The 26368-nt window shown below is 54.7% G+C and overlaps 3 protein-coding genes and 5 non-coding genes across 10 annotated transcripts in view; 1 reads left to right on the top strand and 7 right to left on the bottom strand.

Moving 5' to 3' along the window:
- Nucleotides 1–790: 790 nt before the first annotated feature.
- IDH3B (isocitrate dehydrogenase (NAD(+)) 3 non-catalytic subunit beta) lies at nt 791–5720 on the top strand. 2 transcript variants are annotated; one of them, XM_008256232.5, is made up of 12 exons: nt 791–843; nt 1013–1093; nt 1221–1319; nt 1412–1532; nt 3318–3378; nt 3453–3585; nt 3682–3815; nt 3907–4009; nt 4107–4253; nt 4395–4489; nt 4585–4645; nt 5581–5720. In XM_008256232.5, exons 1-12 carry the CDS (start codon nt 808–810, stop codon nt 5656–5658), a joined length of 1149 nt encoding a protein of 382 aa, XP_008254454.1. In that variant the 5' UTR covers nt 791–807; the 3' UTR covers nt 5659–5720. The 2 variants fall into 2 exon arrangements, with proteins under 2 accessions (XP_008254454.1, XP_002710956.1); XM_002710910.6 differs by having other exon boundaries at nt 5284–5720.
- NOP56 (NOP56 ribonucleoprotein) lies at nt 5718–11112 on the bottom strand. The gene is made up of 12 exons (XM_008256233.5): nt 11082–11112; nt 10829–10918; nt 10430–10544; nt 9328–9489; nt 9038–9236; nt 8522–8709; nt 8290–8441; nt 8052–8152; nt 7536–7684; nt 7189–7310; nt 6869–7006; nt 5718–6165 (listed from the first exon to the last, which is right to left on the bottom strand). The coding sequence occupies exons 1-12, from the start codon at nt 11082–11084 to the stop codon at nt 5800–5802; spliced, it is 1785 nt and encodes a 594-aa protein (XP_008254455.4). The 5' UTR covers nt 11085–11112; the 3' UTR covers nt 5718–5799.
- Nucleotides 7077–7148, bottom strand: LOC127491221 (small nucleolar RNA SNORD57). Its single transcript, XR_007919811.1, has one exon. It is a non-coding gene; the product is annotated as a small nucleolar RNA SNORD57 (small nucleolar RNA).
- Nucleotides 7398–7468, bottom strand: LOC127491222 (small nucleolar RNA SNORD56). The gene has a single exon (XR_007919812.3). It is a non-coding gene; the product is annotated as a small nucleolar RNA SNORD56 (small nucleolar RNA).
- LOC127491247 (small nucleolar RNA SNORD86) lies at nt 7904–7989 on the bottom strand. The gene has a single exon (XR_007919833.1). It is a non-coding gene; the product is annotated as a small nucleolar RNA SNORD86 (small nucleolar RNA).
- On the bottom strand, nt 8839–8973 carry LOC127491232 (small nucleolar RNA SNORA51). Its single transcript, XR_007919821.1, has one exon. It is a non-coding gene; the product is annotated as a small nucleolar RNA SNORA51 (small nucleolar RNA).
- Nucleotides 9615–9686, bottom strand: LOC127491249 (small nucleolar RNA SNORD110). The gene has a single exon (XR_007919835.1). It is a non-coding gene; the product is annotated as a small nucleolar RNA SNORD110 (small nucleolar RNA).
- Nucleotides 11113–15915: 4803 nt separating the features above from the next.
- Nucleotides 15916–26368, bottom strand: part of TMC2 (transmembrane channel like 2) — a 63257-nt gene continuing 52804 nt past the window's right edge. For both annotated transcript variants that reach the window (XM_002710874.5, XM_051845199.3), the window contains 3 exons: nt 23503–23581; nt 22696–22813; nt 15916–20018 (listed from right to left, as the gene is read on the bottom strand). In XM_002710874.5, the coding sequence (XP_002710920.3) occupies nt 19798–20018; nt 22696–22813; nt 23503–23581 (418 nt within the window). In that variant the 3' untranslated portion in view covers nt 15916–19797. The remainder of the gene's footprint in view (nt 20019–22695; nt 22814–23502; nt 23582–26368) is intronic.

Raw genomic sequence — 26368 nt, 5'->3', positions numbered from 1 at the left:
GACTAGAACCTGGGGTGTCGGCGCTGCAAGCGGAGGATTAGCCAAGTGAGCCGCGGCGCCGGCCCATAAGCCTGCATTTTAACAAACGCTTCGGGTTTACTCAGGTATGTGACCCAAAACCACAGTTCCAGAATAGTGGGGTCTTCCACGTATCACTTGGAAACAGCACGTGACTACAATTTAAGATATTGGTCTGAGATTTCCCTTCAGGCCCACTTACAAATGAATTGATTTCTGGCACCAATTACGGGTCTGCTCTGGGAGCTCAGGCCAACACACGCTTAGCAAAGCAACTGTCCGCGAGAAGCGCTCGACCCCGCAGTGAAATGATCAGAAACAAGAGAGAGCCCTCGGGCGGACTGCGGGATCCACGCAGCCAGACCCGCGTTTCCCATGCACTGTGGACTCTGTGGTATTCGTTCGACGGCTCTGGTTAAGTGTTCAGTGAGTGCTTGGGAAAACAATCAACCCACAGGCCGCAAAACATGAAGACAACATGGATTCCGCAGAACTGGTTCTCAACCTCTTGTTAAACTCAGCGTCTCCTCTGACAAACGTGCAATCACATATTCTGCTTTGATGTCATTTTGAAGTCTCAACATAAACATGGCTCCAAACTCAACGCAACAGATAAAGCGCTCAAGTGTCCGAGTCCTTTGCCGCCAGAAAAAATGAGGAAGAGAAGCGGCCACGTCCCGCAAGCTGCGGGGAGAGAAAAACGCCGAGCCCCCCAGCACGGGCCGGAACTCGGTGTCCACGGCCGCGTCAGCTTCTGCGTCACTTCCGGTGCGACTTCCTGCGCAGAACATGGCGGCGCTGAGCGGTGTCCGCTGCCTGACCCGAGTGAGGCCCAGGGACACGCCGGGCAGGGGACGGGGCAGGGGATGGGCAGGCTGGGGAGCCGAGAGTTTGTCCCGAGATTTCAAAAGATGGCCAGGTCCCTGCAGTGTTCGGGGTCGGGCGGTGGGGGCGGTCCCAGGTCTGACCTGACCAGCTTGGGTGTCTGTCGCAGGCGCTGGTCGCCGCCCGGAGCCCTGGGGCATGGAGAAGCCTGAGTACGTCGTCCGTGGTGCACGCCGCCTCGCCGAACCAGGTAGGCGCCAGTGTGGCTCCGGTTCCGTCCAGCCCGGCCCCTTGGCTTTCTTCCTTCCCTTTCTCCTCTTCCCTGGACCCCCGCCCTCGCCCCAGCTGTAGCTGTTCCGCCCTCTCCGCTCCCGCAGGCTGAGGATCTGCGGGTGGAGGGTGCCTTTCCCGTGACCATGCTGCCGGGAGATGGCGTGGGGCCGGAGCTGATGCATGCGGTCAAGGAGGTGTTCAAGGTGAGGGCCTGGCAGGTGTGGGGGTGGGGGTGGGGGTTGGAAAGGACTCACTCCATCTTGACCCTGCGGTGATTTGGGATCTGACCTTGAAGGCTGCTGCTGTCCCGGTGGAGTTTCAGGAGCACCACCTGAGCGAGGTGCAGAATATGGCGTCCGAGGAGAAGCTGGAGCAGGTGCTCAGTTCCATGAAGGAGAACAAGGTGGCCATCATTGGTATGTGTGCCGCGTGCCGTTGAAGTGCAGAAGAACAGGTGTGCATTAGGCCCCCTCCTCCCCACAGGCCTCCCAGCACTGCCCCTTGGACACCTGTGCCTTCCTGTAGGGAGCCCCGGGTGGAGAGGCCACGGAACACTCCAGGGGCTGGGCGTCCGTCCTGAAGTCCATCATCTGTCATCAAGTCTTGTTAACTGTGTTTCTAGAATGGCAGCTCTAGCTGCCCCTTTTCTTCTTGCCCTCCCTTCTGCCTCCTTAATCTCTTTATTGGATTTTTTTGGCTCTCTGTTCTCCCCCTACAACCAGTCCATCTTGCCCTTCTCATATCTTGGATGACCCTGCCAAGCTCAACCTTAGCACAGGAAATTAAGTTTTTTTTTAAAGAGTTATGTATTTATTTGAAAGAGTTACACAGAGAGAGAAGGAGAGCCAGAGAGAAAGAGAGAGAGGTCTTGCATCGCTGATTCATTCTCTAATTGGCTGCAATGGCCAGAGCTGTGCCGATCCAAAGCCAAGAGCCAGGGGCCAGGAGCTTCTTCCAGGTCTCCCACGCAGGGGCTCAAGGACTTGGGCCATCTTCTACTGCTTTCCCAGACCACAGCAGGGAGCTAGATTGGAAGTGGAGCAGCCGGGAATAGAACCGGCGCCCATATGGGATGCCAGCATGGCAGGTGGTGGCTAAACCTGCTACGCCACAGCGCTGGCCTCAGGCAAGTAAGTTCTTTAGAAGTTGGCCTCAGCTTCTCTGCCTTGGTGTGCTTTCATCACATTGGACTGGTAGTTTCAAATGTATATACTGTCTAATGCTATTCCCTCCGCCCAGAATGTTCTTCCTTGATGTTGTCAGAGCCTTCTAGCTGACGCATTGCATTAGTGTCCTATAGTTGACATAAAAATACTACAAGCCTGGTGGCTTAAAATAACATTTATCCTCTCACAATTCTGGAGGCTAGAAGTCTGACATTAAGGTGCTAGCAGGGTCCCACTTCTTCGCAAGGCTTAGGGGAGATTCCTTTCTTGCCTCACCAGCTTCTGTGGCTCGTGGTGTTCCCCAGCTTGTAGACACAATTCTCCAAGTCTTGCTGCTGGCCTCATGTGACTTTTCCGCCTTGGAGCCTCTGGGTCCGTCCCTTTGTCATGGAAGTTAGGGCCCATCCTAGGCAAGGATGACTTCATCTCAGGATTCTTAAGTACATCTGCAGATGCTTACCGAATAAGGTCACATTCACGGGTTTGGGGCCAGAGATGGACAGACATTTGGAGGGTCACTGATCAGAGTGCTGGCTCCTGTGTGACATTTCCTGACGGCCCAGAAGGGATTTCTCCTCTGTGTCGGTATATTCCCTGTGGTCTTCATCAGGTCTTTGATGGTCTTGGTCTTCCCGAGTGCATCCCTTGCTCCTGGAAGGCGGGAGCCGTGTGGTTTCTGGTTGGTATCCCTGTTGCTTGACATATGGTTGATACTCTGTAAGTGTTGACTGACAGATATCAAATGAGTAGACAGAGAAACACCAGAAAGGTCATAGATCTCCTAGCATTGTTTCTCAAGCTGAATTAAATGAAGGCTTTCATGAAAACAAGATTGTCCTCCTTTTTAGGCCATTTTAAATGTTCCACCTATTTAGGTACAGTGCCTGAAAATAAAGCAGTAGGCAAGTTTTTCTCATTCTACCCACGTAGTTTTCCTTTGCCGCTTGCCCCCAGAAGCAGTTCGAGGAGATGGGGTCTGGGGTGGGAGGATTGGACACTGTGCCTGACAGCCCTTCCCCCACTTGGTTTGCACAGGAAAGATCCATACCCCGATGGAGTATAAAGGGGAACTGGCCTCCTATGATATGCGGCTGAGGTAGGTGGGGAGTGGGGTGTGCTCACGGGGGTGCAGAGGCGCCAGCACAGAGCTGACGGCTTGGTCCACTCTAGGCGCAAGTTGGACTTGTTTGCCAACGTGGTCCATGTGAAGTCACTTCCTGGATACAAGACTCGGCACAACAATCTAGACCTGGTGATCATTCGAGAGCAGACAGAAGGGGAGTATAGCTCCCTGGAACATGAGGTGAGCCCCTGGAGAGCAGGGAGGGCAGGGCCGGGGGAGGAGAGGCGGAGCCCCTCCTAACCCTTCCCCCACTGTCTGCCTTCTCTTCTCACCCAGAGTGCAAGGGGCGTGATTGAGTGCTTGAAGATTGTCACTCGAACCAAGTCTCAGCGGATTGCCAAGTTCGCCTTTGACTATGCCACCAAGAAGGGGCGGAGCAAGGTCACAGCCGTCCACAAGGCCAACATCATGTGAGGCACCCGGCTTTGCGTGGGGTGGATTCCTGGGGAGGCAGCCCCTATACCGTCTTGACTGATTCTGTTCCCTTTGGCCCTTGAGCAGGAAACTTGGAGATGGGTTGTTCCTGCAGTGCTGTGAGGAAGTCGCTGAACTGTACCCCAAAATCAAGTTTGAGACCATGATCATAGATAACTGCTGCATGCAGGTGAGGCCCTCCCACGTCACCACGGTTCTGGGGCTCGGTGCTGGGCGTGGGGTGGCCAGTGGAACTGACTGCTCCCCCTCGTGCCACCCACCCCCAGCTGGTGCAGAATCCTTACCAGTTTGATGTGCTCGTGATGCCCAATCTCTATGGGAACATTATCGACAATCTGGCTGCTGGCCTGGTGGGGGGAGCTGGCGTGGTCCCTGGGGAGAGCTACAGTGCCGAGTATGCCGTGTTTGAGACGGTGAGCAAGCTTGCTTCCTCCAGCCTTTCCCTGCCTTTCCTCTGACCTCCATCCCAATGCTGCCGCCTCCTAAGTGCCCCTGGCTTGCCCCGCCTCTGCCCCCGTGCCCTCCCAGTCACTCTGGCCCGCCCCCCTCTGCAGGGTGCCCGGCACCCATTTGCCCAGGCAGTCGGCAGGAATATAGCCAACCCCACGGCCATGCTGTTGTCCGCTTCCAACATGCTGCGGCATCTCAAGTAGGTCCCGGGAGACTGGGGCCGGGGAGGTCGGGTCTCCCAGGTGGGGGTGGGCGTCTGGCAGAGTCTCAGCCTCTTCCCGTCCCCGTGGACAGTCTCGAGCATCACTCCAGCATGATCGCGGACGCCGTGAAGAAGGTGATCAAAGTCGGCAAGGTGAGTGTGAGAGGCTGTGGGTTCCGGGCCTTGGCGCTGCTCTCTGGCGGGCCGGGCTGGGCGCCTCCTCCCCCAGGCCCCAGAACATCTGCCCCCCCCCCCCCCAGGGCTGTTCTTCACCTCCTCTTGGCTGTTTCATCCTCCTGCTCTCCTTGGCCTCTTCAGTTCCCATCTGCTGTTCCCTCTTTCCTGCTCCAGCCACTGCCCTCGCAGGGGCGTCTGTCTTTCTGGGGTGGGTGGAGCAGCAGAGGAAGAGGCAGGCAGGATGAGGCCCCAGCTTTGCCTTCCCCAGGCCTGGGCGAGTCTCCATCCCCCTGCTGTCTTCTTTCCTCCCACCTGGTCTATGTCCCGATTTCCTCCAAGGCAACCTCATGCTGTCTGATGTGCACCCCCCCCTTCCTGCTCAGCCTGCCCATTCTGCCTCGGCAGCAGCACTCACTGCTCGCACGGTGGCTTGGGCGAGGGGCAGGGCCTCCCTGCTCCTCCAAACCTGCCCACCTCCCTCCATCCTGGCTGCCTCGCATCTTCTCTGAACATGTCACCCTCCCTGGATTCCATGTCCTCCATCACATTGCCCTACCCCGCTTCACGGGCTGTCTTCTCTTCTTCCCCACGGCTGTTGCCGCTGGTGGTTGTAGGTGCGGACTCGAGACATGGGCGGCTACAGCACCACAACCGACTTCATCAAGTCTGTCATCGGCCATCTGCACCCCCATGGGGGCTAGAGCCCTTTATTCCCAACCTCACAAGGACCATACATCCCTTCAGTGCAGTGGACCAGGGAAGAGCCCTTGAGCCTCTAGACAGTGGACCATACCCACCTCTGGGCAGAGCCTAGGTTGTCCTGGGGCTGGCTCCTTAGGGACCTGAGTTGGTGGGGGGGGCCGCTGGGGGTGGGGCCCAGGCTGCAGGATGATGATGATTCTCACCCACAGGTTCGAACCTCTGACATGGGTGGCTATGCCACCTGCCACGACTTCACTGAGGCTGTCATTGCTGCCCTGCCCCACTAGGCCCTGCCCTTCCCATTATCATGCTTGTACAAGGTGTTCAATAAAACATTGGTCTGTCAGCATTTTGTGATGTTTTTATTGGGGCAAGGACACAGGGCGGGAAAGGGTACCCCTCGCAGGTGCAGGGAATGTCCGTGCTTGTCAGTCTTCCTGGGATGCTTTATGGAGCTTTTTTTTTTTCTTGGCACTGCTCTTGCTGGGGGTGGCCTCCTCAGGGCCGCTGCCCCCTTCCTCCTTGGCGGACAATTTCCTCTTTTTCTTGGGGACCTTCCTGGGGCCTGTCTCTTCCACATCATTCGCCATTTCCTCCTGGGCAGAGGGTTTCTTCCTCTTGGGAGGGCTTCCGCCGCCCCCTGTCTCCGCCAGATCACTAACCAGCTCCTCCTTGGAAAAAGACTTCTTTTTCTTGGGTTTGGAGGAAGAGGCAGGCGGCTCCTCTATCCCGTTCTCCTGAGGGGCCTCCTGGGGCTTTTGCTTTTTCTTCTTTTTGGGTTTCTCCTGCGTCTCCTAAAAGGCAAGATGGGGGAGGTCTGTGTGAGAGCGTTGTTGCCTATGGTGCTCACGTGCACCCCCCCTCCAATTAAAATCCCAGCACACCACAGGGCAGAGCCACTGGCAGTTAAAGCTGCCCAGGGTTTCTGGGGTGGTTGCTTGTGTGGGTATACCTTTGGAAGGCCACCCCAACACTACTTACTCCCCATTAGACATTAAGATGAACACAGACTGTCATCTATCAGCCCACTAAGAGCCTACAGTGAAGCCCGCCATGCTGGTCACCACGGGGCCGCCGTGCTAAGTCCCAGAGGGGCCTGAAGCACACGCTGGGTACTGGGTGAAGATCCCACGGGAGTGATCTGGCCTGGCATGCCGAGACCTCCCTGCCCCCAGCCCCACTGTGAAAAGCTACCGCCTCCGGACACACGCCTGAGAACAAGAGCAGGAATTTACACTACCCCCGGCTTGAGGACTCCTGGGAGGCGGCCGAGGACAGCGCACACTTGCCCAGGGACGGGTGTGTGCTACAACCAGCTCTCTGGGCTCTTGAGCAAGTTCTCTCAGCACCTATCTCCTTCCTATAGAATCAAGAGGTAGTTTAGATGTTGCAGTCCAAAGGCCTGGGCTCCAGACCATGGCTCGGCACAGCACATCCTTTGTTCTGTGGCAAATCCTGCGGCCTAGGTTCTTCCCTGGGGCGGCCCTGCCCACTGACCTCGCACTCCTCTGGGGCGCTGCTGCTGTTCCCTGAAGACGCCAGCGCGAGTGCCGCCAGGCGCTTCTTCTCCTTCTTCAAGCGTTTCTTCTCCTGCTTCTCCAGCTTCCGGGTGATCTCGGCAGCCGCCGCTTCTGCCTGGCCACAGGAAGGTGGTGAGCGGCCTGCAGACCCGGCCGCCCCGGGCTCCCCCCTCCCCGGCTGTGCTGGATCAGGCTCATTAAATCAGCTTTGTCGCCTCCACTCCACAAGGTCAGGCCGAGGCTGCTCATCACCTCCAGCCAGCTGTGGCTCCCGCACCCAGCAGAGCCCAAACTGACCTGGACCATGGCTTCCTTCATGACGTCTAGATTCTTCCGTGGAATCTCTCCAGTCTCATAGAAGGACAGCCGCTCCTCAACTTGTTCTCGAAGCTTCTCCCCAAATACACTTGTGGGTACCTCTGTGTGTGTGCAGTTGAACGAAGTGCTGTCAGCCTCTGAGGGTCTAACTCCCCCACCCCTAGTGCTCCCTCCCTCTACCCCCAGCTTCACTCAGACCCAGAGTATCAACACTCACTAGGTGAATTGCTGTTGACGAAAAATATTACCATCATTGTGGAAGCTGGGAAGGTAGTCAGCCCCCTCCCGGCCAAGACCCTCCTCCTCACGGCTGCCACCCCCCATACCAGAGAAGCAATCGATTCGTGAGGCAATACTGCATTTGTTGGCCAGGTATCGGGAGATGCGGCCTTTGTTCTTGGCGGCGGCTCGGCCAATGAAGGTGGAGTGGAAAATAAGTCCGTATTTGGGTGTGTTACCCCGTGTCTTCAGGGCTCTGAGAGAACATTTGGTGGAGAGTTTAAGATCAGCAATCTCTACCCCATTAGCCAAGGCAGCTCCGCCCCCTTCTTCCCCTCCCTTCCAAGTCTCCAGAGCGAGCCTCAGGCTGGGCTGGATCGTGTATCCCAATGCATGCCAACCCGGCTCCCAGAGGCAGAGGGAAGGCATCCAATGTCGCTGACCTGGAAACTTGGTCCCTTTGCTGGGCCCTGGGAATCACTCAGACACCAGGACTGGCCATCACCCCCATAGCAGAGGCCTGCACAGGTCAGGGAGCCCTGGTCAGCCATCACTGTGATCCCCAAACAAGCAGTGGGCACCAGAAGCGGCACCTGAGTACAGGCAGGTGCCCTCACTGGTACCTGAACAGGGCCTTTTCAGCCCCAAGGATCTGCACTGTGGATGCTGGATACTTGGCCAGGTTGGTGAGACTGCCAGCATGAGCAATGAGACGGGCACCTACCTGGAGAAAGGTTCAAGGAACAAGTCAGAGACCAGCTGGACTTGCTCCCCGTCTCCCCCTGGTGGCCAGCAGCAAGCAGTGCAGGATGACGCATCCCCTCAGCACCACCCCCACCCCTCCTGTTCCCTGTGACATACCGCTTCCCCAATGAGAGCCGACAGACTGGGGGCCACCTGGCTCATCTTGGAGCGCAGGTAAGTGTGTAGGCTCTGGCGGTACTCAGACAACGACACCACGCGGCTGGAGAAGCTCTCGATGTTAATCAAGTCGATGGCAGAGATGTCCATGCCTGGAAACACCCCAGTGTGAGTGCAGGTGCCAGCTGCTGGGAGCCCTCCCCCCGTACCAGCTGTGAGGCTCTGTGCTGACCCATGGAGGACCGGGAGGCATCCAGAATGGCCTTGGCCTTGGCGCCATCCATCGTTAGCTCCTCCAGCTTTTCCAGCTTGTCCTCGTTCAGCTCCTTTCGGTTGCCGATGAACTGGGCGAGGCGGCAGTACGTGGCGTTGTCATTGATGATCTTCACCAGCTCCGGAAAGTGATAGCCGTACCACTCCCTGCAGAGACACAGTCCCACCTGGTTTTGGCTCAGCTGCCGCGAGGCCACAAACGCACCCGCCTCAGCCCTCGCCACCCAACTCGGCCTGGAGCAAACAGGGACAAGCCCGATGCCGGTCCCCTCAACGCCTTGTCCCCCCACTCACAATACAGCCCAGGCACGATGAGGCCAGAGCTGAGGTGTACATGGGGAGGGCCTGCTCTGCCTCCTCCTTCTATACAGTCAGTGTAAGAACACAGCCTGTGGTAAGCACCAGGAGGCCCAGCCCACACTCGCCCGACCGGCGTTGCAGAGGCTCGCGGTGAGGGGCGGCCTCTGGCTGTTACCTGACGCGCATGGAGAAAGTGTTGATGTCTTTGTCCAGCTGGTCCAGGAGGCTGATGGACTGGATGATCATGTTGTCCACCCGGTTCACGTTAAACTTCACTTTGGCCCGAGAGTAGCTGTGGCCCAGGCCCAGCTGGGCTTTACACGCAGACACATCGGTCAGCCCCTTCACCAGATTATGGAAATGCAGACGGACTCCTGGGGCAGCCGACACGGGAGCGTGAGCGAGCCAGCTCCGGCACCCCGGGCCCCTCCCAGGAGCGACCTCGTGGCTCTAGCCAAGCCTCACCGCGCAGGATCTCGGCTATCACGCCTCCAGTCTGGCAGCTGTAGCCCAGCTCCTCTTGTATGGCGGCACCAATCTTGGGGTCCCCAACCCCTAAGAGCACTTTCTTCTTCTTGGACGGCAGGTGAGTCTCCAGCAGCAGGCGGAGGTCCTCGTGCACGACACCTCAGGACGAAGAGCAGGGCGCCCACTAAGTGGCTGAGGGCCGAGGGATCCCGCCTCCCCGGGTGTGTGAGGGCCGAGGGATCCCGCCTCCCTGGGCGTGTGTGGCCCAGCCCTCCCCGCAGGCATTGCTCAGAGACATGGAGACATCAGTGACAGGACTCAGGGGATTGACAGATTATTTTGAGTCATCATTGCAAAGCCTGGCTGAACCACAAGAAACCGGACACAGGCCAACAGCCCAAGTGGGACACACACCAGCCCCCCTCGACTGCAGGGGACACCCAGTGGATCCCAGACCCCAGATATGTGTGTGTGTTTCCTAGATACACATGGGATAAAGCCCAATTTATTAATAAGGCGATTTAAGACATTAGCTAATGAAGAAACCGTGTAGTAACCACAAAAGTCACCAACTGAAATCTCATTAAACCAAGTCTGGACCGGCGTGGGAGGTCCTGCTGTACAGCGCTGTGCAGTGGGCTAAGCCTCCGCCTGCAGCGCCGGCATCCCATATGGGCGCCGGTTCGAGTCCCGGCTGCTCTTCTTTCAATCCAGCTCCCTGTAGATGGCCCAAGTCCTTGGGCCCCATTTGGAGTGAACCAGCGGATGGAAGATCTTTCTTTCGGTCTCTCCCTGTCTATATCTCTACCTCTCAAATAGTATCTCCTATCCCAATTTGCCTTCTGGGACCAACACCCTTGTAATTATCAAAAGTGCCCCTTCCGACAGATTAAAAGACACAGCAGAAAATTAATAAGACAACTAATCGTGTCTAGGCAAACTTGGGCACACGTGCAGGTTAAACCAGCCACCAAAAAAAAAACCACTGATCGCTAACTACAATGCTCAAAGAAACCAAAGCCTACATCGTGGGTTGCATGCGTGAAATGCACCTTAATCACAACAAGCCAGCTGACCCCGGGCGGCGACGCCGACTCACCTTCCGACACCGCGTTGGCATTTTCCAAGGCGACCTGGGACGAGGAGAAGGGCGAGAAGGCCACGAGGCGCACGATGTTGTGAAACTTGCCCAGGTTCAGCACGCTCTCCTCCACCTGCCGAGACAATGAATGGCGCGGCCGGCGGCCGACGTCAGCCCCCGGGCGCCAGGAAGACGCACCGGGGCCGGGCTCTGCTCTGGGACGCTCACTTCCAATGGCTCCTACCGCGACCCCGGCCACGCGACGGGCTGAGGACCCCCGCCCTGCAGTCTTCCGGGCCGGCCCCTCCAGCCCGCGCGGCCGGCCACGTGGGAGCGCGCGGTGCATGCCGGGGGCGCGCGACCGAGGGGCTGCAGCGCAGCCGGGCGACCCCCCCCGCGCCCACCGAGACCACCCACCTGCGGCAGCAGCAGGCTGATTTCCTCCACTTCCTTCAGCGCCAGCAGCGCGTAGCCGACCGCGTGCTCGAACAGCACGTGCAGGAGCACCTGGAACGGCAGCCGGGGTGCGGCCGTCAGCTCAGCCCCTGCGTTCTCCCGGCCACACTCCCAGGACACACCGAGGCCTGAGCTCCGGCATTCGAATTCGGATTCGAATCCAGGCCCAGACCACGGCCTCCGCACAAGCCCGCGACCCGCAACCACTCCTCACCATGGCGCCTGCTCCTTGCCCGGCTCGCAATGCGGCTCTCTGGCTCTGGCGCGCAGAACCAGGCTCCAGAGGACACGCCCCCCGTCGGGTCGGCCAATCAGAGGCCGAGGACGGCACTATCTCAGAGCCTTCGCAGGGGGTCCTCTGGGAGTGGTATCGCCCAGAGCGCGAGTCGCGGTGGAGCGGCGCGCGGACGAACCGGCCTTTTCCGGTCTCTGCGGCTGCGCGGGCGGGCGCGGTTGCCCGGGACACGCGGGATCGGTAAGGCCCTGCAGGCCGCAGGCCTGCATGGAGGGGCGCTTTTTCGGATAATGGTCCGATGGCCCGTATTTTCGTAATATGTGAAGCGGGGGCAGGAGGATCCCCGTGGGCGCAGAGCCCGTCCCACGCCGCGTGGCTGCCCTCGGCCTCCAGGCCCGCCCGCGCGCCCACGCTCCCGGCGCCCACTCTCGGACAGCGCCCCGAGCTCTGTGGGCTGCGCGCTGTCTCCTCTCCGGGACGCGGGACGCCCTGGCGCCGTCAGCGCCGCGAACGTGGCTCCTCGCAGCCGCATTGCCGAGTTATATGTAACTTAGTTCTAGGGCCGGATGAGTGTCGGTCGGTAGTGTAGGAACGGAGCGACCCGACCCCGAGTCCTCGTGGAGCGGTCTCGCTGGCCCGGGGCCGGCCGGGTGTTGCTCGCGGCCCTGAGGCCCGGGAGCCGCTTCTGGGGGTCTCTGGGCGACGACTCCCCATGCTGCAGCCGCGCTAAGTAATGAACTTACAAGCCAGGCCTGGCCACCCCGAGGGAGGACGAGCACGCCCTTCCACCTTGGGCTGTTGAGCCGCAACTAGCAGGCGCGTTCACAGCTTTAGTGGACCTCAGCCGTCTGACAAATTCCCCCTTTTGGGGTTCCATGTGGTCAGGACCTCTTAATCATAATAATCTCTGTTGTGCCCCGATCACTAGATCCCCTAGAGAGTCTATCACACCGAAATGCAGATCACCAGAGACCCCCCCCCCCCCCAGAGAGTGGATCACACCGAAATGCAAAAGCAAGGTTTATTGAATACAAGCTGCGACTGGGACCCCAACCAACCAACCTGCGCAGCGGAGTTAGGAGGGAGGCCCCGGTCTTCGTTTGGGAGAGTTAAAGGAAACACCCACAGGCTTCCATCAGCGGGGGCTTACAGCACGGAGTTGCTCTTAGTTGAACGGGGGTCTCCAGTTGGCTTGGGTTCAGGGAGCTACTTTATTTAGCAGTTTCTTCTGAGCTGTCCATTCCAGCTTTGATGTCTGGAATGCCTGAATGCTTTTACAAAGACTCGGGTCTGCTACGGAAACAGAGGCTGCTTTTTTTTTATTATTATTATTTTAAAATGGAGTCCCTGGCTCTTCAGTCTCAACATTGCCTGCTGATGTGGTTCAGTTTGCCGCTCATACCGACTGAGGATCGGGAGTCTACCTCAGGGCATTTCACGTTTTAAAACAGAATTGCAAAATCATCTGTTACAGACTTCCCTACGCTGAATGCGCCAAATTAAACGGATGCTTTAATATTAACATATTAGTGCTGTGACATCCGTTTTTCCATTTACCTCATTATTTCCAAACTTCAAACTAACTCTTCCTGGGGTTACAGGTGCTTATCCACTAAGGATAAGTTGGGGGCTTCTTTTTAAAAATTAAAAAAAAAAAAAGAACATTTTAAGGCTGGTGTTGTAGCATAGCAGGTAAGGCCGCTGCTTTTGATGCCAGCATCCCACATGGGTTCTGGTTTGTGTCCTGGCTGCTTGACTTCTGATCCAGCTCTCTGCTAATGGCCTAGGAAAAGCAGAGGAAGATGGCCCAAGTGTTTAGGCCCTGCCACTTATGTTGGAGACCGGGAAGAAGCTCCTGGCTCCTGGTCGGTCTGGCCCAGCCCCAGCTGTTGTGGCCACTTCAGGAGTGAACCAGCGGATAGAAAATCTCTAACTTCCTTACTTCAAGTAAATAAATGGATTAAAAAGTAGAAAAAAAAAAAGAGTATGTCCCATACAAAGTAGGGTGTATGTGTATACATAAGTATGTAGAAATACATATGTAGTACATACTTTTTCACATGTAGATACACATGTGAAATATATACATTTCTGTGTATTTAATCAGGATATTAAAAACCTGAGTCACTCGGTGAGTCAAAAGATAACCAGTCAGACTTTGAATGGATTCGTGAGCTCTGCTCCCTGAGGCGCTGTGATGGACTTGCCATCTTAAACAGGTGGCTGATGGGGATGCGGGGTCACACCCTTCCATTTACCTGCCCCTAACACCCGTGAGCCCAGCCCAGGTGGTGTCCGCCCGTGTGTGATGTTCCAGACCCTTCTTCACGCCTGTTTGCTAGGCTCACTGTTCCTGCTTTGGTCAGACCTTCACCCAAGTGGGCTTTTACAAAGTCTTAGGTTCCCCCTCATCCGTACCATCTTCCTCTCTACCACCAGAATGGACTTCTAAGGAGTATCCAGTCATACTTGGTTGATGCCCACAGTCGATTGGAGTAGTGGGAAGGGTATGGACCATCTGTGGGAGCTGGGCTCCAGGCCTCCTGGTATCAGGCCCTCCCCCCACCTGCCAGCCCTGGCCCTGAACTGGCCTAGCTCTGTGATTTTAGTCACTAGAAGGTCCCATTTTCCAACTTCCAGTGGCGGTAGATGGACGCTTACTGCCATCTGATGAAGTGTTGGAATCAGGGAAAGATGACCAGCAGGAACATTTGCCGATGGTTGGCACTCTGGATGTTTTTGGCTTAAGCATCCTTGTTAAAGTACGAGTCCTCTATTGGGGTCTGGCGCTGAGGCATAGCAGGTAAAACTGCCGTCTGCAGTGCCGGCATCCCATATGGGCACTGGGTCAAGTCCCGGCTGCCCCACTTCCGATCCAGCTCTCTGCTAATGTGCCTGGGAAAGCAGTGGAAGATGGCCCAAGTCCGTGGGCCTCTGCACCCACGTAGGAGACCTGGAAGAAGCTCCTGGATCCTGGCTTCAAATCGACCCAGCTCCAGCCTTTGTGACTATTTGGAAGACTTCTCTGTCTCTCTCTGCCTCTAACTCTTTCAAATAAATAAATAAATCTTAAAAAAAAAAAAAAAAAAAGAGAGAGAGTCTTCGCCAGCTCTTAAATGTGCTGGGGTTTATGGGAGCACTCTCACAGCCTAGTTGCCAGGAAAAGGGAAAAGGGACACAATGTGTTCTGTAAGTGTTGCTGTGGCCCTGAGAGTGGGCACCATGTGTCTACATTAGGCCCTGAGAAGTCATTTTAACCTGCAGGCGTGAAGATCTGCGCCATGGCGAGTGGCAGGGGAGTGAGCCTGCAGCAGGATCACTATTTCCTCAGAGTCCAATGAAACAATGCAATTCTCCTGACCTTTCACAGACGTTTTTATGTTAGGCAGCCTTTTGCCATTAAGAAAACATCTGACCCAGGGTACTTACAGACTATTATTATTAAAGATTTATTTGTTTGCTAGAGGTAGAGGTCTTCCATCCGCTGGTTCACTCCCTAAATAGTTGCAATGGTTGGAGCTGTGCTGATCTGAAGCCAGGAGCCAGGAGCTTCTGGGTCTCCCACGCGGGTGCAGGGGCCCAAGGATTTGGACCATCTTCTACTGCTTTCCCCAGGCCACAGCAGAGAGCTGGATCGAAGTGGAGCAGCTGGGTCTTGAACCGGTATCCATATGGGATGCTGGCACTTCAGGCTGGGGCATTAACCTGCTGCACCACAGCACCTGCCCCCCAGTTTTTAAATTCATTAAAAAATTGTGTGCTGTGGGGCTGGTGCTGTGGCGCAGTGGGTTAAAGCCCTAACCTGCAGCGCCAGCATCCCATATGGGCACCCATTCGAGTCTCGGCTGCTCCACTTCCAATCCAGCTCTCTGTTATGCCTTGGGAAAGCAGTAGAAGATGGCCCAAGTCCTTGGGCCCCTGCACCCACATGGGTGACCGAGAAGAAGCTCCTGGCTCCTGGCTTTGGATCAGCTCGGCTTGGCTGTTGTGGTCATCTGGGGAGTGAACAGCAGAATGGAAGACCTCTCTCTCTCTCTCTCTCTCTCTCTCTCTGATTCTACCTCTCTATGTAACTCTGTTTTTCAAATAAATTAAAAAAAAATTGTGTGCTGCATGCCAGGTATCTTTCCAGGACTAGGACTACAATAGAAACCAAGTCCCTGGCATGGCAGTACATTCTATTAAAGACAGTCGAGTGAACATGTAGCACATGAGATGTTGACGTGTTAAGGGGTATTGCACTGTTTTATAGAGGCCTTCAATGAAGAGGTGGTACTGGGCAGAGACCGCAAGGAAGCAAGTGAGCCATCCATGCAGAGAACTGGGAGGCCAATAAAAACAATGGTTGGGAATAGGGTTTTGTCTGCACCCCACAGTGGAGTGCCTGGGTTCAAGTTGCAGCTCCAACTCTTTTTTTATTATTATTTTTTTTTATTTTATTTTTTATTTTTTTTTTATTTTTTTGACAGGCAGAGTGGACAGTGAGAGAGAGAGAGAGTAAGGTCTTCCTTTGCCGTTGGTTCACCCTCCAATGGCCACCGCGGCATTGATCCGATGGCAGGAGCCAGGAGCCAGGTGCTTTTCCTGGTCTACAATGGGGTGCAGGGCCCAAGCACCTGGGCCATCCTCCACTGCACTCCCTGGCCACAGCAGAGAGCTGGCCTGGAAGAGGGGCAACCGGGACAGAATCCGGCGCCCCGACCGGGACTAGAACCCGGTGTGCCGGCGCCGCTAGGCGGAGGATTAGCCTAGTGAGCCACGGCACCGGCCTTAGCTCCAACTCTTGACTCCAACTTTCCACCAATGCAGACTCGGAGGTGGTGGCGATGGCTTCAAGTAATTGAGTTCCTGCCACTATTGTGGGTGACTTAGACTGTGTTCCCAGCTCCTGGCTTTGCCTATCCTGGCTCTGGCTGTTGCCAGCATCTGGGGAATGAACCGCTTGATGGGACCTCTTCCTCTTTGTCTCTCTGCCTCTCAAATAAAAAAATGAAAACCATGGTGATAATACCGCGTGACTTGATTTCAGAGACTTTGCAACCCAAAGGGACTGCATTTGTGCAAAGGCTGCAGTGCCTTGGCAGGGAGGTTGACCAAGCCAGGTGTAGCTCCTCAGGTGGACTTCATGGCTGGTGGGCATCTTAGGTATCAGAAAAGAACGCGAGGATGGAAAGAGTAGAAGCAAAACCCCCACGAGGTGTGACATTCAGCCAGGCCAGTAGTTAGAACGCAGGACCCCTTGAATGGACGCTGGGATGAGTGGTTTGGGTCTGAGGACATTCCTGATTCTCCATCAAGCAGCGTTTGCTTGGAGATTAATTTGGAGGTGAGGAGCCAGAGAGTTTGCCCAAAGGGTTCCAGCTGGAAAGGCCCTGCATGGGTGGGCAGGTCTGCGTGGGAGCTACAGCTTTACCAGGCGTGCGCCAGGTTGAAGCTTAGAGCGCGAGGGGATTACACACTGTAAATCACCCGACCTGTATTACTGGGCCTAGCCAATGGCCAACAGTGCCATTTTGGTGTAAATTAACTCCGTTTTCACCCAGCACTAATCTGTGGAACTAGGACAGCTTCAGGAAAGGGAATTGCGTAGACCCACCATAAGACAGTGACGCTTGACTCCCAGTCCGTAGTACAAAAATCCTCGTCAACTCTGCAAGGGCTTCAGCAGCAGTTGCTGGGCTCTCTTCTGAGACGTGGAGAGAGGCCCTGCCGCCTTCCTTGGTCCTCAGCGACACATAAATGCACCTCCCCTGCACAGACACAGAAGAGGGACAAGCTCCCGGGGAAGGTTGTTCAGCCTCACCTTCCTCCTCTTGTAGAAGCCACGCGGAAGACAGCGGTGGATTAGGGTTCCAGGGTGAAGGTTTTGTTCAGGCTTTGCTGCTGTGTTCACACCGAGATGGAAGATGTCTGAGCTTTTCTGGCCTGTGATAATGTCTTATTTACTGGCCACTGAGCACACTGCTTGGCACCTTATGGTCTCAGACGCAGCAACCTGTTGAATTGTCTCAGCAGAACTTGAAGGCTGGGTTTGTAAGGCCCATTTTACAGTCGTGGTTCTCCAACATCAATGATGATCACTCTGCATACCTCATGTAGCCAACCATGACCGTGGGTCTTCAGTTTCCCAAACTTACTGCACTGCAGAACAAACGGTCTGGCGGGACACTGCAGATGGGGGTCAGTGACAGCTATCCCCAGCGCTGAAGAACAGGCTCAAACTACATCTTTAAACATTTTTTTTTTTTATTTGAAAGAGAGACCGAGATGGACAGACACAGATCTCTCTCTGGTGCGGCATAAGGACAGCATGATTTGAGTGTGTGTTTGCGGTGGGTGTTTAGGTGTACCGGTAACCACCCGAGGCCTGATGCAGTCACTAGGAGGCCGATGGCTCAGGAAGGCAGCCGGTTCTTGTTCCCTCCCCCGGCGGCTGGCATTATCTGCAGGATGGCACTGAGGCAGATGTTGGCCTGGTGGCCTTCTCTGGGCCTTCCACTCCTGGTTGGCTGGATTAGATTGCCTGGATTCCTGGGCTGAGGTCGGTATTGATCAGCTTGTCATCACAACAGTGAAAATACCCAAGAAGCTACTTATGAAGGAAGATTTACTTTGGCTCTCAGCTTTGCAGGGTCACAGGGCAAGATTCGGCAGTCCCATTAGTCGGGCATCTGATGAGGGCAGAGCAGTCGCATGTGAGTCAGGGAGCAGAGCCAGGGCTTACTGGTGTGGTCTCCTAACAAGCTGAGCCAATCGGCTCACTCTCCAAGGCCCAGCTTCAGACACCTTAATTGGATAAAGTTGTGCCCTTCGTGCATTCACACGAGACTCTGGGGCACAGGCCCTTCCCACAGGGTCTCAGGCAGGGCAGGTTAGGGTCAGGCTGTTTGCTCCCAGAGGAAGACAGCTGCCACAGGGCAGTTTTGGATTTGGGGGTTAGGCCTGGGCTCCATGGAGATGAGGCCTTGCGGCATCTTCAGCTTTGCCTGGACATGATCTGGGGTGAGGTCATTTGACTGTTTCCTGGTCAGATGTCCCCTCCCTCACTCCACTGCAGGCCGTGTGTGAAGAGGTGGGCGCTGGGTTAGGAGTAGGAAGGAGTCGAGTGGGTCCTTGAGGTTACTTTAATTGTGCTGCTTATGAAATCTGTAAAAATCTCCATATTTCCACCTGAGCTGTACCTGACATCCAGGCTGTGGGGGTTCCCCTGAGAACCCCTGGGGACCTGGTGGCATGGTGGGATGTGTGGCTCAGGGAGGGGTGACATGGATCCTTGATCCGGGAGTACAGAGTAGAGGGAGGAAGGACCCGGGGCTGTTGGTGAATCCTGGACGGCCACTCCCTCCCTGCTAGGCCTCTGTCCCTGCCAGTGAGGCTCCTTGTCCCTCCGAGACACCCTGCAGAGAACCACGTGACGCCAATCAGCCGTGGTGGCTTTGCATCACGCCCTTTGAACACTCTTCAAGGAAACCATCTTCAAGGTATAATAAGCAGGTTTAGAGTTTGCTGTATGCAAAAGATTTTTCTGCCTTGTACAATATTTTGCTTCTTTTAGGTCAATAAGAAAACCACTATTACTCCCTAGCTCCTTCGTCTCACCGTTAGGCGTCCCCAATGCATTGTTTGTGTTTAGTGCAACAGGTGCTCTCAGGCTGGGTGCTGGGTACCACCTGTCTTCCTGCTCACCAGGGTTGGACTTTGCACAGGAATAGAAATGACAGAATCACCTGGAACGTAGAGTTGTGAACCCTCTGTCCTGAGATGAGTGACAGGAAGGTGTTTTTTGTATTTCCATTCCGTGGCCAGAGGGACTGAAAATGCAGCAGCAGGGCTTATTCTGCCAAGCGTGTTCTGTGTGGCTCAACGTGGGCTCTGTGGGTGTCCCTTCTGCCTGCCAGGACTGAGGCTTGCCATGCAATGACATTACATTACATTTACATTAGCGAAGGGCTGTCCTCCACTCTTCACTAAGTGCTAGACAAACAAAGAAACCATTCTCTCGTAGTATTCCTGATCTCATCTAATTGTAATCCAGTGGGACAAATGCTTTCCCAGTGGCACTGAAATGTGGAACAGGAGAGAAGGCTTTGGAAGGCTGGGAAGATGTCCACAAGGAGGCGCTGTTGCCAGCCAAGCCTTGTAGAGCAGTCTTTTGAATGATTGAAGGCAGGAGGAAGAAGCATCCCTTGGACAGCAGCCTCTGGAGCAGGGGTGTGGAGGCTGATTCATGGCATGTTCAAGGGATGATGAGAATGTTCATAGCACAAGGCCCATGGGCTGGTGGTTTGGAGGTGACTTGAATATTTTGTTTGTATCACTTCACCTCCTTCGATAGAGGTGGTGGTCACAGATGCAGGGCCCTCTGCAGCACCCCCACCCCTCCAAGTTGGTGCAGAAACCCAGGCCCCAGGAGGGGTCCCATGGACAAAATCTACAAGGGCTGCCACGGCCCTGCCTCCTCTTCCCAGATTCTGGAGCCAAGGGAAGCCACTGTGAACGTGAACTCCACAGCTGCCTGACGCACGATGTGGGGAGGGCGGCTACTGAGGGAGGCTCCAGCTCTCCTGCAAGGACTGAGACTAAGGAATCAAAGTGGTCACATTAAGTGAGAGGCGAGAGGAAGCGAGAATCTGTTTGGGTTCGAAAGGTAAGGTGGGGCCTGGGGCTCAGCCCCCGCACCTGTGAGTCCTGGCTGTCAGTGGCGAGGTCTCTGAGCACTCTTTCCAGAGCCTGACCGCCAAGGATGAGCCTGTGACCGGGCTTGGCCAGAATCTTTTCTGACCCCTGGGGGACGAGATCCAGGAAGGTTCCTGGGGGCAGGCGGCACGGTCCTGCTGGCAGCACTGGAGGCCGTCCCCGGGTCCTGGGCCTTCTTGTCCAGGGTCTGGCTTTGGCTGGCAGAGTGAGGTGTGGTCTCTGGGAATTAAACCAAGACAACAAAGAAGATGAGGGAGACTGTGGACAGCTTGAATTGGAGCTCTGTGGAGTGGCCCTGCAGTATTTATAGGTTTTGGGTCCTACCTGGCGATGAGAGCTGTGAGCCCTCAGGGGCCTGGGGCACCCTGGCCTGCCCTTTGCAGAAGCAGATCCACTGGAGGACTGTGGTTTGCTGGCTGGGTACCTAGACATTGAACTCTGGCCTTGGGCTAGACTCACTCTCTCTTTTAAAAAAAGATTTTTATTTATTTCAAAGACAGAGTGTCTCTCTCTCTCTCTCTCTTTATCTCTCTCTCCCTCATACATACACAGAGAGACAGAGACAGACACAGACACACACACACACACACAGAGGGAGAGAGAGAGAGGGAGAGAGAGGGATCTTCCATGTGGGCCAGGCCAAAAGCAGGGGCCGGGAACTCCACCGGGTCTCCCATGTGGGTGCAGGAGTCCAAGCCCTTGGGCCATCTTCTGCTGCCTTCCCAGGTGCATTAGCAGGAAGCTGGACTGGAGGCAGGGCAGCCAGGTCTTAAACCCGAGCTCAGATATGGGATGCCAGCATTGTAACTGGCCTCAGGCTAGACTCTCTGATCCTGCAGTTCTCTAGAGTGTAAAACTGTAGCCTCTCAGAGCGACTGCCAGGGCCAAGACTGAGGATGCGGCTGTGCAAGGCTTGGAATCAGATCCAGCCTCCAGTTCTTTCGCTTTCCTGTTTTGTCCTCCCGCCAAAGCCAAGCTAGGGACGATGACCACCCCTGTCTTTGCCAAACCCAGTTCCTCTTCTTGTGGGACACAGAAATGGAGCCTGTTTCCTTTGGGGGTGGCTGTGGCCTGAGGTGGGGCTCCAGGCTGTGACATGCAGCGCCAGGTGTGCCCTGTAGGCTCTCCCCTTTGCACGAGTTTGATGCAGGCAGAGCCGTGGAGTGGAAGGAGTCTGGGGCCCTGCATTGCCACTTACAGCCATCATCAGTTGGAAACATCCAGTTTGGATTTTATAAGTTGGAGCCTATTTTGGGACAATTCGTTATAGCAGCTAATATCATTGTCACTAATACTTTAGTAATAAAAAAATAACTAAGAATGCAATGACTACGAATTGGAAGACTTGTAAAAAATAATTCCAACTCTGAACTATCAGTCATTTCTGGCATTCCTCTGTCACTTCTCACATTCCAGAGCAAAATGACAGCATAATGATACCATTTAATCCTTAGAAAACTGGGTTCCCTCAGGGGTGATCTCTCTTTCTTTTTTTAAAAAAATATATATATATATTTGAAATAGTTACAGAGATAGAGAGAGATATGGAAAGATCTCTTCCATGCTCTGGTTCATTCCCTAAATGGCTGCAATGGTCAGGGTTGGGCCAGGCTAAAGCCAGGAGCCATGAACTCCACCCAGGTCTCCCACCTGGGTGGCAGGGACCCAAGCACTTGAACCATCTTTCGCCGCTTTCCCAGGCACAGCCACAGGGAGTTAGATTGGAAGTAGAGCAGTCGGGACTCAAACCCAGCACTCGTATGGGATGCTAGTGTCACAGGCAGCAGTTCAACCTGAGGGTCACCACGCCGGGCACTGGAGATGGCCTCCTGCAGCTTGGTCTCCCCTCAGTGCAGGCTGGAGGTGGACTGTGATACCCACTTTGGAAGCCTGTCATACTTCCTGGGGAAATTCCTTTCTACTCATGTATTCTAGATATTCTTTTTTTTTTTTTTTTTTTTTTTGACAGGCAGAGTGGACAGTGAGAGAGAGAGACAGAGAAAGGTCTTCCTTTGCCGTTGGTTCACCCTCCAATGGCCGCTGCGGCCGGCGCACTGCGGCCGGCGCACCGCGCTGATCCGATGGCAGGAGCCAGGAGCCAGGTGCTTCTCCTGGTCTCCCATGGGGTGCAGGGCCCAAGCACTTGGGCCATCCTCCACTGCCTTCCTGGTCCACACCAGAGAGCTGGCCTGGAAGAGGGGCAACCGGGACAGAATCCGGCGCCCCCACCGGGACTAGAACCCGGAGTGCCAGTGCCGCAAGGCGGAGGATTAGCCTAGTGAGCCGCGGCGCCGGCCTAGATATTCTTATATTTTAAAATTTTGATTTATTTGAAAGATAGACATGGGGTGAGAGGAGAGAAACAGACAGAGGGAGAGAGACCTTTCATCTGTTGATTTATTCTCCAAATGCCCACGACAGCCAAGTCTGGGATAGACTGAAGTCAGGAGCCAGGAACTCCATCCAGGTCTCCCATGTGGACGGCAGGGCCCCAAGTACTTGAGGCAGTACCTGCTGCCTCCCAGGGTGCACATTAACAGGAAGCTGGCATTGAGGGCAGAGCCAGAACTCAAGCCCAGGCACTCTGACATGGATGTGGGCATCTCAAGCACTGTCTTCACCCGCTGCCCAAAGCCTGGCCCGAGAGAATAGAAACTGCCGCTATCAGCTTATGCTTCAGGCCAGGAACTGGGCTCAGGCTTTCCATGCTATCCCACCTTTACCACCCCCCGAGGTGGGGGCTGCTTTGTTGCTGTGTTAACCCACCCAGCTTCCTACAGGGAACAGCAGTCAGCATTTTGATGGTAGTCCCACGTCAGCCTGATTCCACAGCATATGCTCTTGTCACCTTTTCACGTGGCCTTCTAGAAAATAGTCACCGTGAAAGAGAATTTACCTTCCTTGGTGAGCTGGAGCTGGGTGGCATTTTTGGAGCCGCTTTCCAGTGTGTCCCCTGAGTCTCTGGCCATGGCTTTGCTTTTGAGAGATTTGTGGCTCTTCTCGACTTCACGGAGCTGCAGGGAAAAATGAACTGTGGGTCTGGCCAGGGACACAGGCCCAGGAGGGTGAGGGCACCGCTGGGAGAGGGCAGCTCAAGGCTCTCAGATGCACGGCATTGGAAGGAGCACGGAACCCCTCCACGCCTCTATCTTAATAGCTTCTGTACCTGGGCAGGAGCCCAGGGAGGTTGACAGGAAGTGTGGATGGGACAGACAGCAACAAGACGTGAGAGTAGAGCCAGAAACCAGGAGGACAGGGCTGCAGGTGGGGTGTGACCCTCAGGGTGGTGCGTGGTGGTGGTGGGGGGGCAGTGAGAAGTCAGCATTAGCTGGGATGTTGAGAGAGGCGGGGCCTCAGGGGACCTGTAAGGCCGAGGGGCATAAGCACGGTGTCATCTTGAAAATGGTATTTCTGTCCAAAACTGTACTACTAGTTTTCATCTGTGGGAACTATTGTGGGTGCTGGGTTTTTTTCTGTTTAGCATCAGCAGAACCCACTGAATCTCTCCTGTTCTTTGGCTGCCTCTCAACATGACTGTCCCCCAAGTCCTAAAGGCAAGGCTACTTCCTGTAAGACATGTATTTTGGGGTTTGGTTTAGAAGAACTCCATTTAGATAACGACTGAACTCCAGAACAAAATCAGTGAGAACTAAAACTCTGACAGCCATCCCCCCCCCCAGGACAAAACTCCCAACAGACTCACCGCCTGGATTTTCTTCCTCAGCTGGGCATTAGCTCGGGAGAGACTTTTGGAAACTGAGTTCAGGTAGTAGATGGCCAGGCTGCAAGACAAAAGCGTGCCTCTGATGGTCCTGCCATCTTGGAAACTGGCAGGAGCTAGGCGCCTTCTCTGGGGACTCAGGGCAGCCTTCCTGGAACAGGTGCTGAGGTTTTGCGTGTAGCCAGAGCGGGAGAGGCCCTGCTGTGCTAAGTTCTCTCCTCAAGGTGGAGAAGGTCCTGCACAGCCCTGTTCCTGTCTATTTCATTGAGAGTAGACATGGGCCACACATTTGTAGTTCTCAGAATGCGCAACAAACACTGGCAAAAGGAATCACCCAACTGCAGATGCCGGGAAGGCCCCTGCCCAGGGCGCACTGTCTGGCCCTGGCCTTGTGATTTTTAGGGTCCAGCCCCATTGGCTGCATGGGTGACTGGGTGTCTGAGACTGCAGCCTGGGCTTCCCTGTCGCAGGGCCTAGGGTATGGGGTTATGACCTGGTCTGTGCTGTCCAGGAGGGGAGAGGGCAGAAAAGCCAGAGGCCACTGGGCTGGAGGTGCTGCAGGCCCATTGCCTGTGATCTTTTTAGGTACATCCACATTAGACACTTTCCTCCTTGAATTCCAAGCCTTAGTTCCTCCAGCCTGGGTCTCTGAGACCTTCCCCTCCAGGTTGGGACACCAGAGGTGGCCCAGTTGTATCCTCTCCAGCCAGAGAAGAGGAACCACATTGTCCTCGGGATAGACCCAGGGTCTGAAGTTGTCCCATGAGCCTCCTGCAGCAAGGACTCAGAGGACTGTGGGTAAAAGGAGCAGAGAAGGGAGGATGGCCGGAGGGACCAATCCCAGTTTTGTAAGGTCCCCTACTCTCTGCCAGGGCCCTCCCTATCTCCAAGTTAACCCAGTGGTCAAGATCACACAACCAGCAAATGGATAAATTGTTAAGAGGTGGCTGGTTCCTCCTAAGGTTGCTTCCACATTCAGCACCACTCCTTGCTGCTTGCAAAGGTCACATATGCATGTCTGGGTTCCAGAATTTCCTCAGGTCACGTGGCAGTCTGAATTGTCACTATCATGTCAGTCCCTCTCAATCGAGGACTAGAAAAGGTATTTGAAATCAAGGATGTAAAATGACACATAAGTGTTTGTGCAGAGCTGAGCTTAAAAAATTAGGTGTGGAGGCTGGTGCTGTGGTGTAGCGGGTAAAGACTCCACCTGCAGTGCCGGCATCCCATATGGGCACCGGTTCGAGTCCCGGCTGCTCTACTCCCTATCCAGCTCCCTACTAATGTACCTAGGAAAGCAGTGGAAGATGGCCCAAGTGCTTAGGCTCTTGTACCTGCATGGGAGACCCTGAAGAAGCTCCTTGTTCCTAGCTTCAGACTGGCCCAGCCCTGGCCTTTGCAGACTTTTGGGGAGTGAACCACCAGATGGAAGATTTCTCTCTCTCCCTCTCCTTCTCTCTGTATATCTGCCTTTCAAATAAAATAAAATCTTAAAACAAAGTAGGTGTTACAAGAATGGATGAACAAATGAAAGGATTCTGTGTCCAAAATGGGTCCCTCTACGGCCCTGGATTCCTGCGAGTCTGAGCCTGTATCCACTTCCAGAAGGCTACTGGGCGGGAGGAGTGGAGAGTGGCGGGGAGTGCCGAGGTGGTGGGGCCATCTCAGAGTGTGGCGCTACAGTTCTTCTCCAGCCTGGCAGCCCTGGTGCAGCACCTGGGAGCTGACCACAGGCTTGGGGGAGACTGGCCGCAGTGGATCATGTTGGAGTTGAAGGGAGCTCTGAGGAGGAATAGCAGAGGTGGAATGTCCTTTGGAATTTCAACACACAAAAGGCAGGGACACTGTCTAAGAAACAAAGAGATGTCTGTGGAATAACAAGGATGATGTTAAAGAGGAAAGATTTTAGTAAAATCTTCAGAGACTGTCCGAGGCTAAATTTCAATCCAGACAGTGGCAAAATGGCAGAGTAAGGACCTCTGAAAATCATCTCCCCTTAAAATTAATAAGAACACCAGCAAAGATTGCCTGAATCAACTTTCTCGGAACTCTGAAATTGACCCAAGTTTCCAGCAAATCCAGAGTGTCTATCCAAAGAAAGAGAAGAGTCTCAGCAAGAACAGTGAGCTTCGCAGCATTTTAACTCGTTATCCCCTTCTTTCCAATTCCTCATCCCAGTTCTGCGGTAGTTTTGAAAACCAGCAGTTCAAAAACATGGTGAGAACAAGTAGCCTGGCTGTCACCAGAGGCTGCTGTATGGGGTTGGAGCTCCTCAAAGTCTCGGGACCAGAGCTTTACCATTGTTTGATTTCTCCGGTGGCTCCAGGGAAGACTCCACTCACAAGACTGTTTTTGTTTGACCTGACTCAGAGCTCGATGGTGTGAACAGCCTTTTCTCCAGGAGATATAAAAAATAACCATAAGCAACTATGGACCATCATGGCCGTGTGAGGCAGTAAATAGTAGCTGGGGTAAGCAACAGACAAACCAGAAAGCTTCAAAGGAAAAGATAAGGAATACGATGTCCTATGGGAGATCTGAAAAGCTATAGAAGGTCATGTGCATGCTTTGTAGGACTGTGTGCACACACACCCAGGGCTGTGCAGGTGTCTGGGAGAGACTCCAGAGAGCTCTCATCTCTGGCCAAACTAGAGAATCTGTACAAGCAAGAAGTAAAGGCTAAGGTGAAATTGTAAACTGCCTAGATCAGTATTGAAGACACACCCTAATGTATCTGCAGACTTGGTACGGCAAATACTGGGAGACTGATTGGTGTGGCACTTAAGAAAGTATCTGTCTAGTTATTAGTTGCCCACTAAGCTACCTGAGCTTCAGTGGCCACACAGAA

Source organism: Oryctolagus cuniculus, chromosome 11 (genome assembly GCF_051225735.1).
Source record: "Oryctolagus cuniculus isolate XC-2025 breed Fujian yellow rabbit chromosome 11, ASM5122573v1, whole genome shotgun sequence".
NCBI classification, from domain to species: Eukaryota; Metazoa; Chordata; class Mammalia; order Lagomorpha; family Leporidae; genus Oryctolagus; species Oryctolagus cuniculus.
Note: the sequence above shows the minus strand (reverse complement) of the source record. Positions and strands in the feature narration are given on the sequence as shown.